The 14902-nt window shown below is 41.7% G+C and overlaps 1 protein-coding gene across 3 annotated transcripts in view; it reads left to right on the forward strand.

Moving 5' to 3' along the window:
* The window catches only part of GRAMD1C (GRAM domain containing 1C), a 57739-nt gene that overhangs the window by 19792 nt on the left and 23045 nt on the right, over positions 1 to 14902 (forward strand). For all 3 annotated transcript variants that reach the window (XM_060273745.1, XM_060273744.1, XM_060273746.1), the window contains 2 exons: positions 1402 to 1482; positions 10268 to 10386. In XM_060273745.1, the coding sequence (XP_060129728.1) occupies positions 1402 to 1482; positions 10268 to 10386 (200 nt within the window). The remainder of the gene's footprint in view (positions 1 to 1401; positions 1483 to 10267; positions 10387 to 14902) is intronic.

A 14902-nucleotide genomic window follows, 5' to 3' on the forward strand; every position in this document is an offset into this window, starting at 1 on the left:
TCTTCAGATACATACCAATAACAAACTTAGTTGGTCTCTAAGGTGCTACTGGAATGATTTTGTTAAATTTTTATTTCTGTTTAGATTTGTATAGCATCTCAATGTAAACATTTTATTTTGTTATTATATTTATAAATATACTGCTCATCCTGTAATATCTGGGTGATGAGCACACACAATAAAACCATAAAACAATTAATTTAAAATACACACATTTTTCAAGCTAAAGTGTCATCCCAGCTACTTTTTGGGATCCCAGTATGGATACAAGCATATAATAGTGATTTAGATAAGATACGCTCAAGTTTCTTGAGACATATCCTGGGGCTCCCAAGTTCAAGTATGAGATGGTGTGTGCAGAGCTAGGTATACATACGCTAGAATATTGGGTGTGGGCTAGCACTATAAAATGCTAGTTGCATTGCTATTTCCATTGCCAACCTTTGAGTCTGCTCTCGTGACTTTCTTAAGGACTCTTATAAATCCAGAGGACTCCAACTCTTACATAGCAAAATCAGATATATTGGTATTGACTCGGAACCCTTGTATAATTCAAGTGAGCAATATATTTATCACAATATTCAAACCAGATTAAGGGACATTGAAAAACAAAACATATTGTCAGCAGTATATAAAATTTGCTCCCTCAAGTTCTATGATTTAAATACAACAGATAACAGGGTCACTTATATCTCAAAATTAATAATTGCAGTCCAAAGCAGGCCTTTATGTTAACCCGACTGAATGTTTCCCCCTCAGCTTTTGTCCAGGGCAGATATTTAAACATCCCAGAAATGATAGACATTGTGGATGTTCTTTGAATGTGCTGGATACTGTAGAACATATCCTTTTCTACTGCCCATTGTACAACCAGCTACGCAAACACATGCTATTCCCCTTTTTGGCTAGTCTAACACCATGGCACAATGAAAATATTAGATTCTATCTGTTTGACATTAACCTGGAAGTAACTGTAAGGGTGGCTGAGTGTTTGTCAATAGCATCTCTTAAAGTGGTGTGTGTGTGTGAGAAAATATAAATTTTATATATGGATGTTTTATTAAGTTTTATGATGACCTGTACCTGTAATGCCTAATAAAGGTTTGGTGAAGTAAGTAAATAATTTAAGCACAATTAAATCATATTATGCCAATCAAAACAGCTCAGCAGCAGCCTCAGAAATAGTTCTTCTCAATAATGGACCTCCCCCAAATGCCTGTGTGAACAGATGTGTGTTAAGTTGTCCTCTGAAATCCACCAGGATGGGGACAGCCTTATTAATGGAAACAAAATCAACTGAAATCATGTAGCCTTAGTTCCATGTATTTTCTTTGGGATGAGGATATGCAACATTAAGATTATTTTACAAAGTTTTCACATGATTGTCATTTTTCTTTGCAGTTTTTCTTTACTTCATTCAATGCCAGAGACAGAAGCTACCTCAATATCTTTAGATTGTGGCAGAATTCGTTGTTGGAGAAGGTAAGCTTTGATATGCTTGGGAAACGTCTGGACTGGTCATTTTTTAAAATGCTTGAATTCTAACATATATTGCTAGTTGCTTGCCTTTGCACTCTACAACTAAGTTCCGAGACCTGCATTTGTTAAGTTATGCATTCTTGAAAAATTAGCACTGGGTATCAAGTGCATAAGGGTGCTTGTCTGCAAGAATGGTGTGGTTTAGAACGACTAGATGTTAGTTTAAAAAACATTCAGTGCAAGATTTGTCAGAATAAGAAGTCTATCGCTGTGGCAGGCAGTAAAGTCAATCTTGAGATGATAGCTAGGGTAGGTACCCTGCCTAGTGCTTTGTCCTCTTGGTGATATTTGGTTCATAAATAAGAGCTAGAAAAACATAATGTCATGGAGAAATGGCATAAATGGAAGTTAAACATCTCTACTATATAACAGGGTTGGAGAGAAGGAAGGTAATTTTTGGACAGGTGGCCTTTAGTGCTTGTAGGTTCTTGAGAGCCTTATGTTGCATTACTTTTTGCATCAGATCAGGCTTCGTCAAAGAGTGAATTGCCTTCACATGAGGGCACATGAGGGCAGTGTGAGCCCAAGGCTCCTAACTGTGTGCTCACATAATGCCTACCAAGGTTTGGCATGAGGCCTGATGTAGTTCTGCTTTGGGATGTGGAGAGATCTTAGTCACACACACACAAAAATCATAATAAAAGCACATTGTGATCTATAAGGATATGAAAGGAAGGGACAGGAAATCTTTGCATTGCATTCCCCCCATGGGCAACCTGCTGTGGGCCACATGTCAATAGTGAGTTAGGACAGAGGCTAAAACAGGTAGAGCATTAGATCATGTGACTCTTAACCTATGTAGCATGGATGGAGAACCTGTGACCCTCCATATGTTGCTGGACTTCAGCTCCCATCATCCTTGACCTTTGGCCAGGCTGGTTGTTGCTGTTGGGACTCCAATAACAACCTAGTGGCCACAGGTTCCCCATCCCTGCACCATACAGTAAGCTGCATTCTAGCCATGGTTTCTGTGCACACACCCAAACACCAAAGGTCAGAGGTTTCTATGCATCCTCCAGGAAAGCAAGGACAGGCAAAAGCACCCAAGGAGGCTGCAGAGTTAGGGCTGCTGAGAGGATGTGGCCTAGAAAGAGTCCTGGCCCCTGGACGAACCTGTTACCAAACGTAATAGTTTCCAAGTGAGGGATTTAGGCATCTTTATTTTAAAAATTGAATTGTATCCTTAAACAGGTTTTGGTTTATTCTAAAAATATTCTTAGAAGGACTTAAACTGCAGTTCTAAACATGTTCAGAAATGCCACATGGCACACTACTTCCCTAAAATAGGCTGTTTCAAGTAGCAGGTGGTAGATGACATGTTGAAATATTCTCTCTCACGTAAAAACAAAATAAAAACCCAAACATCCAAGCTTCTTTTAAGCGTACTAGTTTGTTCAGGGAGATTTTTTTTTAATATAGGAGAGAATTCAAACACACTGGCCACATTCAAACACCATATTAACTTTAGTTTAGTGGGATGAGACGGACCACACTGAGCCTTGTGTTTCCATGCTTGTCAGTGTAACATGGCAATGAGAAGATGGAAAGCTATCGCTTGCTTTTGATTAGCCACAGTTTAATGTGTCATCCAAACCCTAAACTGAATCTGCTTACCCATTTGGTAAGGGCCTGAGAAATATATTTAGGAGAAAAGATAGCTCTCTTGAATTGGTGAACAGATCCACTGTCTTGTTTGTGAAGCAGCTTTTCTCTTGTGTTTGAAATACATCGGGAATTAGGTACTTTGTGTGTGTTTTCATCTACTGTACCTAGATCATCCCATTGTAGGTTTTCCATGTATTATTTTTTTAACACGTATTGGATCTTTTTAGGTGTTTCTTGTGCTCATAATCTTCCTGCGATTGAGGGGATTCTACTGGGCATCTTTAGTGTTTTGGTTAGAGAAACTGAAGAGAATTGACACAATAGGATTTGACAGCATTCTTTTTAATACCAGGTGCTGTAAAGCAGTAGCGGGACCCAGTGGCATAAGGTTGCCAGTGTGAGGAACAAGATGCTGGACTACGGAGATCATTGTTTTGGTTCAGCATCAGGGCTTTTACATTCTTAGCAAAATATAGTTCATGCCTGTGGGGTTGCATATGCAACTGCAGAGGTATTTTAATGCTGGATTCACAACCACAAGGGCTATAGACTTAAGAAACATCAACAAAAGGAATTCCTTTCATAGCAGGCAAAGTTAAATGTGTCCAGGGAGATTGGTTGTAAGCAGACAGACAAACAGACAGACACCTCTACTTATTGTGGGTGGAAGGCATATATATCAATGATTGATTTTATCAATACAGTGGTACCGCGGGTTACGAAAACGATCCGTTCTGGGATGCAGTTCGTAACCCGAAATGGTCATAACCCAAAGCGCCATTTTGCGCATGCACAAACCATGCATGCCGCTTCTGCGCAGGCGCAGAACGCACGCGCGGCGAAAATACTTCCGGGTTTGCGGAGTTCGTAACCCGAGTTGTTCGTAACCCGAGGTGGTCCTAACCCAAGGTATGACTGTACAAATTTAATAAATTTAGTAAATAAAGGTAAAGGTAAAGGGACCCCTGACCATTAGGTCCAGTCGTGACTGACTCTGAGGTTGCGGTGCTCATCTCGCGTTATTGGCCAAGGGAGCCGGCGTATAGCTTCCAGGTCATGTGGCCAGCATGACTAAGCCGCGTCTGGCGAACCAGAGCAGCACACAGAAACGCCGTTTACCTTCCTGCTGTAGCAGTACCTGTTTATCTACTTGCCCTTTGACGTGCTTTCGAACTGCCACTCTTATCAGAGGATCACAGGTCGGTTTTACAATTTAAAAACACAAAAAATCATAACATAGTAACAAACAAAAACAATTACCCCTCCCAACCCCCAGTTAAAAAAGCCATAGATTGTTTAATTAACCAAAGGCCTGGGAGAAAAGGAATGTTTTTGCCTGGTGCCTCAAGGTATGTAACATTTTAAAGGGCTATAAGATAGTAATCAGCCAAAGGCCTGGTTGAAGAGGAACGTTTTTTTTCCTAGTGCCTAAAAGTGTGTAATGAAGACGCCGGCCAAACCTCCCCTGAGGAGAACATTCCATAAACAGGGAGCCGCTGTAGAAAATACCCGTTCTTGTGTTGCCACCCTCCAGATTTTTGTGGAGGAGGCACACAAAGAAGAAGGAACACAAAGAAAGGTCCCGGACAGTTCATATGGAGAGAGGCGGTCCTTGAGGTATTGCGGTCCAGAGCTGTTTAAAGTTGTAATAGGTCAAAACCAGCACAAAGAATTGGGCCCAGAAACTAATTGGTAGCCAGTGCAGTCAGGCCAGGATCAGTGTCATATGCTTGAACTGTCTTGCCTTGGTGAGCAACCTAGCTGCTGAATTCTGAACTGTCTTCAGAGGCAACCCTACATATAACGTGTTGTGGTCATCTAACCTAGCGTTTTACCAGAGCATAGATGACAGAAGTTAGGGACACGGCTGGGCCACTAGCCAAAGCTGATAGAAGGCACTCTGCACCACTGAAGCTTCCTGAGCCACAAGCAGCAGCAAGTATCCAAAGCAAGATATGTTCCCGGTCCTTCAAAGGGAGTGTTACCCCATGGAGAGCAGGCAACCTCCCATCCATCTGGTCTAGTGCCTCAGTCTTGTCTGGATTGAGCTTGAGTTTATTCATGATGCCCTGTACAGGGTTTCACATTCTGGAATCTGCAGTTTCCTGGAAGATAAAGAGTTTTGCAGCAAATGCTGTGTAATTATTAAACTATCATATAATAAAATCATAAGCAGTGTGAATCTTCAATCACAACAGCTGCTTCACCAGCCTAGAAGGAAGGCAAGTTGAGGGGCAGACATAGCAAAGAGTGCCTTGTCAATGCTGACTGCTTTACTCTGGAAGGGCCGGTACCAGTTTTCTTTTTCAGAGGTGGCTGAGCCTTCTGGGCCTTCTAGTCAAGTGTGATTTCCCTTCTCTATTTATAGCCTGCACTCCCCGCCCCCCTAATGTATGTGCATGTTAGTGAAAGGGTTAAAGAGAAACCTGATAAGGAAGCTCTGCCCAGGAATGCTGTCAGTGTTCTTTCCCTGCAACAAACTCTGGCTTGACCGGCTTTGAGTGGAACTAATAGCAGCATTAATGTACTCAAGCAGCCTTGAAAGCAGCTCCCCTGAGATAGTGTTAGAGACTTAAGGCATTTTTAAATGAATTGTGCATGAGGAGCGGAAGATAAATTCTCTCAAAAGCCGGGTAACCACATCTGTTTTCCTGTCTATCCAGGTGTTCTGTGGTGGGGAGGAACCTACTCGATAGATTCTTAGGAATCCTGAGCCGTATGTTTTCATATAACCTGCTTACCTGTTTTCTTGGTAGGAGGGCCCCAGGAACTGAGTAGGAGCAAAGCACGTCCCACTTCCAGTTCTGAAAACAGACCTGCCCATTTTTCAGCAGCTTGCAAAGTGCCTATAGTAGGAAGTTACCTAAATGCAGCTCTTTCTCTCCAGCGCTTTTCTTCAGGACCTCTTGATCACTCCAGGTTGTTTGCCACTATTTTGCGGAGGCATTTGTCTACAGGGGTGGGGTGGGGGCAGTGATCTTCCTTTTTATTACATTCTACTTGTATAGCCTGGATACTGCTTCCTTCCAGTCCAGCTTGTAAGCCATGTGGCCATGAGAGAGTTCTTCGGCACTTCAGGAAATCCTGAATGTTATGCAATGTTTTCAAACCACGGGAGGTTGTTAAAGTACACTCCACCAACTTTCCCCCCGAAGATGTGTCCAGTTTCCTGAATGCCACTATGAAGTTGCCTTCATTATGGAACTGCAAATGTAAGCTTTCATTTTCTTTTCGTGCGGCAGGTTGCAGGTGAATGATGCAGGGAGAGTGGGTTAAGCCTTGCGTGAGAAACCTTACTGATCTTAAATCTGTATTCTCCCGAGGGAGCATTTTGTGTGTATTGGTAACTTGTGAATATATTATTTGACAGAAAGTTTTCTGCCATACTTCTGACTTACGTGGCATGCTTGAGCAAATATTTTCTACTGGCTTCATATGAATGGCAAATAGTTACCATTAATTCATTAGGAAAGCTTGAGTTCTTGTGGTGAATGAGTTACACAGAATAGTTGGAGCATAAACGTTGTGAGCTTGCTTGTCTGATTCCTGTTAGTGGGTATATCACCTGATTGGAGTTGGGATTTAGGGGGGGGGAACCTTAATATCCTTAATATTCCTTTAATGGGTGTAGCTATTTCCTGAATGGCCATTTACAATGGTGGCATCTATGACCAGTGTTGTGCACAAGGGGTGTGTTTCTGGGGGTGGTAGGAAAAACCCCACACAATTTGAATAAAGCCAGGTAGGGGGAGAACTTGGTGAAGCATACACAAATAGTTCTCTGGGGACTTGCTGTCTGCTGAAGGAATGTCTGTATATTTGTAAGTCAGGTTTAGAGGACTTGCGATCCTCCAGATGTGTTGGGCAGCTCCTGCCACCTCCAGCCAGGATGACCAGTGGAAGTTGGAGTCCAGCAACATCTGGAGGGGGCCACAGGAGGTCCCCCACTCCTGTTGTAAATAAAATCAAAGATGAGAAAGCCAATCCTAGTGCTATTACTACTCTGAGTTCTATGCATGGAACAGTACATTTCCATGCCCTCCTCACTTCAGCTCCATTTAGTCATTTCAGAGGAGGCCTTATCAATCTTGTACATTGATGTGGCATGAGGGGATTAAACGGGGAGAAGTTGTCTAGGGAAATCTGAGACCCGCCTCTTTATGTTAAGAAAAGGGCCTTGATGGGACATGAGGAGTGGGGAGGCTGTGGGGTGTGTGTGTGAAGGGAACAGCAGGACTTAAGAACCCTCCCATGTGAGCAGGCATGCTCTGTTGTATCTGTCACTAAATTTTCCATGTCCAAAGGAGGCTAAATCCTTTAGCTGTGCCCTTGGAGCTTTTCACTGCTTGAGGAAGTGGGGAGCACATAACGGTATGGTTGATCATTCATCTGAGATTCTCTCTCTCAGTTTACTTATCTTCAAAACCAGCTGCCTGTACTTTGACTGCGAAAGACCCTTGATTGTACAGTAGCTGTCTTGCCTGTTGGGAGGGCCAAAGTTCATTTGAATGGCATTATCAGTTTTTTCTCAACAATGCAAGTCCAGAGAAGACAAGTATAATTATTTTTAAAATCTCATTTCCTCCACATTTTGAGAAGCATGTTTATAGAAATGGCAATAACTGAAATGGAAAATGTATGAGTTAATTGGTTACAATTTGCACAGGGCAGCATCTACAGTGGGAAACTCAGACCTCTTGGGTTTCTCAAGATTGCTGTTTTTTTTAATGAAACTTAGAATATATCTAAAACTTTTAAAAGCAGTTTAAAAACAATTTTCTAAAAATAGTTTAAAACTTCTTAAAAAACCCAATAACTCACTCAGTAATTCCAGTATTGCCACCAAATGCCAAAGTAAACAGAAATGTTTTTAGATTCTTCCTCAAAGTTAACGAGAGAGACAGACATACCTCACTACCTTGGGACTATGTAAACAGTAAACAGAAATGTTTTTAGATTATTCCTCAAAGTTAATGAGAGAGACAGACATACCTCACTACCTTGGGACTAGAGCTAACATTTTGAACTGAGCCCAGCAGCGCAGTGTAGGCTAAGCCATAGCTAAATCATAATTTTGCTTAGACTGTTTTGTGCGAACAGGCCATTCAGTTATTTACCACAGCAAATGTGACCGCCACATGAAATGTCAACTGGCTCACACTCAAGGTGATATAAACAAATACAAGCAAAGAGGGATGAAAAAATAATGGCGAAAAAGGGGAAGAAAGTATAGGCCTTATGCTGCTTGCCTCCTCTGCTAACATCTGAATTTTTAAATTATGGAATGTTTGGTATTGGCTATGTTACAGAGTTTAGTTTCTTTAGAACTGATGTATTTTGAATGAGTGCATTACAGACTTGTGACACCTTTTGTCATTTGTTTACAAATATACAAGCAGAGCATACTGGTAGCAAATACAAGGCTACGACAGGCAGCTAGTCTGCTAACCCTGCATCCAAGTGTCAGAGAGGGACACTGCATCTCCAGAAGCTTCAACCAACTTACAGCTCTAGATTCTTTATCTCTCTCCTTCTCTCTCTGTGTGTGTGATCTTCTCTCTATTTAAAATGCAAATCCTAGCTCCAAACTGTTTCTCTGCAACTCTTCTTATTTATTACATTTATAACCTGCTGCTATTCCATAATGAAAACGAAAGTAGCTTACATAGATTGTAGGCAGTCTCCAATCTTCATACTGACCAGAGCCCATGGTGTGCTTAACTTCAAAAAGGTTGTCACATCATGTGCTTTCAGACTATTCCCTTAACTCTGAGAGGTGTCATCATCCAAATTCTGATTGGTACTATATTCCATAGGCCAAAAAAAAAAAAAAGCCTTCTGGCTATCAAGGAAGAAAACATTTCTGGTCATCCTGGCCACTCACAGTGAACAGAAATTGCAGTTCACAGTGCTATTTTGTCACATCTCAATGAGATGGAGGAAATCTTCTATTTCTCCTAGGCTAGAAGAAAGCATATTTGGAAAGTTTTTTAATGCTTCTGATGTTTGTCGGTAATTAGGTACAAATGGCAAGCGTACATAGGCTTTAGTGAGTTTTATACCACTCTGTGTGTCCTGCTTTAACACTGAGGTCCAGCGCCAAGGGCCTTCTGGTGGTTCCCTCGCTACGAGAAGCCAAGTTACAGGGAACCAGGCAGAGGGTCAAAGAGAACAACAACTACCAGACCTTTAGAAGGCATCTCAAGGCAGCCCTGTTTAAGGAAGCTTTTAATTTTTGATGGATTTCTGTATTTTAATATTTTGTTGGAAGCCGCCCAGAGTGGCTGGTGGAACCCGGCCAGATGGGCGGGGTATAAATAAATAATAATAATAATAATAATAATAATAATAATAATTATTATTATTATTATTATTATCAAACATGTAATCCTAGTACAGTACCTCATTTCAAGGCAGGTTTGTGAATATGTTCTGGCAAGAGAGGAGACAAGGGAGAAAACAGTTCAGTGGTGGTTAAGGCATAATTAACATAGGATCTGATTTTTTTGGTTAACATAGTGAGCTATCTTTGACTCCTGTGTTTGAGTTGGGTAACTCTACATTGCTTTGGTTCACATGCTATTTTGCTGTTGTCACTATGCTTGGGGCCTCTTCAGCAGTTGAGTGAAGAAACCACTTGACCTGAAGACAGCTGGCTAAGAGGGGATTGTGGTATTGTTGTACAACTAATGTCAGCTGAGAGGGTGCAGCTGTTCACAGCAGTTAAAATGACTTGGAGAAGTTTTTTTTTAAAAAAAAAATATTTCAGGAATTGGGGTGGGAGGGGGCAAAGACTATAGTGGTCTTGGATCCCAATAGCCGTATGGAGAAGTATCGGGAGTGTACTATCTTAAAGATAATTATAATGATGGGTTTGTATTGTTAGCTTTATGTTAGAGTTGAAAATGGGTGTTAGAACGAAAGCTCTGTTTCACATTTTTATTTAGAAATGCAGCTAGGTATACTGTGGATCATAGATTGAATGTTACTAGCAACTGGAATTTTTTTTAAGTGAAAAAGAGCATTTGTTACTTCTGCTTAAATGGGGTATAACTCTAAAAGACAAGCCATCTACTGTGGTTACCGACCAAGCGTACTTAATTTTTTGTTTTGTGTTTTCCAGAGACTGACCAAGCAAGAATTCTGGCAGCTTGTACAGCAAAGCTATGGCTCTGAGCTGGGCTTGAACACGGAAGAGATGGAAAACATTTATTCTTCATCAGAGGAGAATGGACAGTCAAGGTAAGAATATGCTGCAGATTACTACAAAGGAAGGTACATATTACTGCAATCCCATTTTATACAAGTCATTTGAAAGGCTGCTATTGAATGCACATAGAGTTTTGCTTATTAATGGTATTTTCATTTTTCGGCACGATCCTCTTCGTATGCAGATATAAAGCAGGTATAACTTCTATTTTGCCCTTTTAATTCCGAGCTAGTTTAGAGATTACTACTTGCTGTGGTTAAACCACTGAGCCTAGGGCTTGCTGATCAGAAGGTCGGCGATTCGAATCCCTGTGACGGGGTGAGCTCCCGTTGCTTGGTCCCAGCTCCTGCCAACCTAGCAGTTCGAAAGCACGTCAAAATGCAAGTAGATAAATAGGAACCGCTATAGCGGGAAGGTAAACGGTGTTTCCGTGTGCTGCTCTGGTTCGCCAGAAGCGGCTTTGTCATGCTGGCCACATGACCTGGAAGCTATACGCCGGCTCCCTCGGCCAATAATGCGAGATGAGCGCGCAACCCCAGAGTCGGTCACGACTGGACCTAATGGTCAGGGGTCCCTTTACCTTTACCTTTTACTTGCTTGCTTAGATTGATGAAAAGGTTGTACCCACGGTGATGCTGGCTTGCGTGTTTAAGCAGTAGCAGTAGCAACACACGTATTGCCAGTTGGATGCCAAAGTATACCAGGAACTTTTAGTGCAAACCATGCAGTAGTGGCACTGCTATGTGCAGGTGTTGCATAGGGTAAAGAGCATGTAAATGTTAACTGGCTTCCATGTTTTTCTGCTACAGGGGCAGAGGCCTTTTGGCAACTGCATGGGCAAGTGATGATATCTAAACCAAACTGAAAAGGAATGTGTGGAAGTATGAGGCTAAATATCCAATGAATGGTGTTCTCAAGGATTTAGCATATTCCTTTTCAAAGGTGCTATTTTTACTTGTCTTGGGGCTGACGCTTACCTAATAAGATCATATATACATTTAGCAGCTCAAGTGCAAGATCTACTTTATCTGCTCAGGTTTCGTGGGAAGAGAAGGGAAGCTCATCTTTTGGGTGTCCTTTGTGGAAATTGTTTATACTATGGATTCATTGAGTGACTGGACTTCTATGTTAAATCAGTTTTCTTGTCGAAGAAGCTCTAGGAAATGTATGGGTATGATTCCTTCTATTAGTCCCTCTTGGTGTGTGCATGCATGGTGCACACACACACACACACGTATTTTTGCTTCATGTACGGTAAGTAAAATAGTTGAGTTCCTTTGGTTGCAAGGACTTGAGCAGACGTTAACTATCACATCTGTTGTTTCACAGTAGCTTTAAAATGTGTTTTTGCTTTAAAAAGACAAAGCCTACATCCCTGATTTCAGCTGTTGACAATATCAAGAACCTTTCTTGTTTGTGAAAAATGTAGTTTCTATAATATTTAAAGTAAAGGTAAAGGGACCCCTGACCATTAGGTCCAGTCGTGACCGACTCTGGGGTTGCGGTGCTCATCTCGCATTATTGGCCGAGGGAGCCGGCGTACAGCTTCCAGGTCATGTGGCCAGCATGACAAAGCCGCTTCTGGTGAACCAGAGCAGCGCACGGAAACGCTGTTTACCTTCCTGCTGTAGCGGGAATTCTATAATATTACAGCATAGCAATTTTTGTTGCATCCTTCACAATATTGTATAGAAATGTCTTAGTACTTTTCTATACAATATTGTGGTGAAGGATAGAATGCCAATTATTCTAATCTTTAATGATGCCTATAGGCTAGCCAGCCTTCTTCAATACAGTGCACTCCAGCTACTTTGTACTACAATTTCCATCAGTCCAAGCTAGCACAGCCATTGGAGAAGGCAACCATAACCCTTCTGTTTTGTGTCTGTTTATGTCTGCACCCCCACATTTGGGGGGTATGCATTACACAAAGATTCTAGAGTCAAGCTTCCAAGAGGCTCACAACCCGGTCCTTCTTGCTGATTAAACACATTTTTCAAAGGCTTGCTTATAGACTTTCTGCTCCTGCCCCCCACCCCAGCCACTGTGGGGCAGCAAGAAATTCCTGTGTCTGAGAAGGTTGAAACCTTTCATCTCCTAGTTTTTGGATCAACATTTAGTGTTGGCAGCTTTCTATAAGGAAATAATGTTTCTGGTGAACATGATAACCACATTGAAACAAAATGCTGTCTCAACTTCTAGTGCTATGGGTGCTAAACCACCAGAACCGGGGCATTATACTATACCACTCCTAGGGGCTCAGGAATCAATATGACCCCGTTTCTTGAGTGTAGAGACAGCACAACATGTTCTTGAGAGTGCTGCTAGCTAGGAGGCTGCTGTAGATCACTGGGAGAATCAAGGACAGTGTCTTGCACACCCAGCAATGGTGAAGTAGAGACACCATGTCTTTCATAACTATTGACACCACCCCTACTATTTGCATGCATGGGAATTCCAGATGGCAGTATCTAATCTGTGCTGCTGAATATTACCACATGCATGCCACTTCGAATTTCCATCTTCTTAGACTAGGTCATGCTTCATGCTACCACTTTAAGAATCAAGGATCTGGACCAGTGGCTGGTCTCAAAACACTTTAAGACTCCTGTTCCTGTGCAGTCCACTGACTGCAAAGGTTTGACAGAAATGGACCCGAGAGTGCAGAAGTGGGCAGTAGAGAGCGCTGTGTGCATATTGCTTGTACCATTTTGGCCACATCAGCCTTGGCTTATTCAGATGCTCCACCTATCAAAGAGGAAAGAATAATCCAACACGGAGGCAAGATCCTGCACTGTGATGATGAGATGCCTGCACCTGGCAGCCTACCATAGTACCTAACAACTGTTTTTTCAAAAGGGATCCATCTTTCTAAACTGTAAGAAACCACATAGGATTCATGACTCAATTAAGCTAGACAAACACAGTTAGTGGCCTGGTAAAATGCATTCTACTCCAGTGCCTAATTTGGAGCCTAGTTTTGACTTCCTGCTTTACTTACAAGGACAAGGGATTATCCTTGAAAGTTTGCCTCTGTGTTCTGCCAGACAAACAATGGGACATTTTCTTTATTTGCTAATCCCTTATTGAGGAAATTCCATCATAGCCTTCAATTCGATTAAAATCTATTTTTGGTACTATATTAATTGATGGCGAAGCCTTTCAAGCGGAGGGCAAGCTGTGATTTTCTTAAGAGAAAATGCTTGGTAAGCCTTTTAGGAACCAATAAGGGTAGTATCTACATTCTAACCCAATGTGGACTTGAGTACCAGCTTTCTCCTCTAACCATAACCAATTTAATTAATAATAGGGAGATGACCCATGATCTTGATGTCTGGAGGACATTATTTTTTTTCCTACCTGGATTATACAAATCTGCTGATGAAAATAGGAGAAGCTGTATGTTTGCAATGCTCTGGAACTGTGTGAATTACCTTTGCCATCATTACACCATTTCCTAGTGAAGTTTGAACTAACAACAGCATTTTCTCCCAGCTGGTGTGGAGGACTAATAGGAATAGGAATAGGAATAATTTTATTGGCCAAGTACCAACATACTTGGAATTTTGCTTTGGGTACATTGCAATGTAAATGTACCTTATACAAACACTGTTTCACTCACAGTACAATAGCACACCAAATGAACCCCACCCATAACTGGCCTCCCCTTCCGCTACACAACTACGTATTTAACAATTTGATGGCACAAGGAGAAAAAACTGTTCCTGTGCCTAGCCGTTTTGTGTATAGAGTCCTGTAGCGACGACCAGATGGAAGTAAGTCAAACAGATGATCACCTTGATGCAAAGGATTTGCGACAATTCGCTCTGCTCTCTTCCTAGCTAGGATAGCATAAAGTGTCTCTATTGAAGGCAAACTAGCACCAATTGCCCTTTCTGCAATTCTTACTGCTTGTTGGAGCCTTTTCTTGTCCATCTTGGAGGCTGTGCCATACTAGGCAGTAATAGAATTACAGAGAACAGTTTCAATGATACCTCTGTAAAATTGGATCAACAATTCCTGGGACAAATTAAATTTTCTTAGTTGACACAAGAAATACAACCTCTGGTGGGCCTTTTTAATAATACTATTGATGTTGCCTGACCAATTTAAGTTTTGAGAAATTATAGAGCCCAGGAACTTAAAGGACTCTACTACTACAACCATGTTACCAAGGATGGAAAGTGGCGGCAAGACGGAATTACTATTTCCACTGTCTTTTGGGCATTTAGCACCAAATTATTCCTGCTGCACCACAAAACAAGATGGTCTACTTCCCGCCTATATGCAGATTCATCGTACTCCCTGATAAGTCCAGTAACTGTTGTATCATCTGCAAATTTCAAGATCTTAACTGATGGATCAGTTGAGGTGCAGTCATTTGTGTATAGAGATAAAAGCAGTGGGGAAAGCACACACCCCTGGGGAGCACCTGTACTGATGGTATTGTTGCTCGATATAATTTCCCCCAACCTCACCTGCTGCCTCCTGTCTGTTAAAAAGCTATATATCCATTGGCAAACAGGAGCAGGTACATTAAGATGAAGT

Source organism: Zootoca vivipara, chromosome 4 (assembly GCF_963506605.1).
Source record: "Zootoca vivipara chromosome 4, rZooViv1.1, whole genome shotgun sequence".
Lineage (NCBI taxonomy): Eukaryota > Metazoa > Chordata > Lepidosauria > Squamata > Lacertidae > Zootoca > Zootoca vivipara.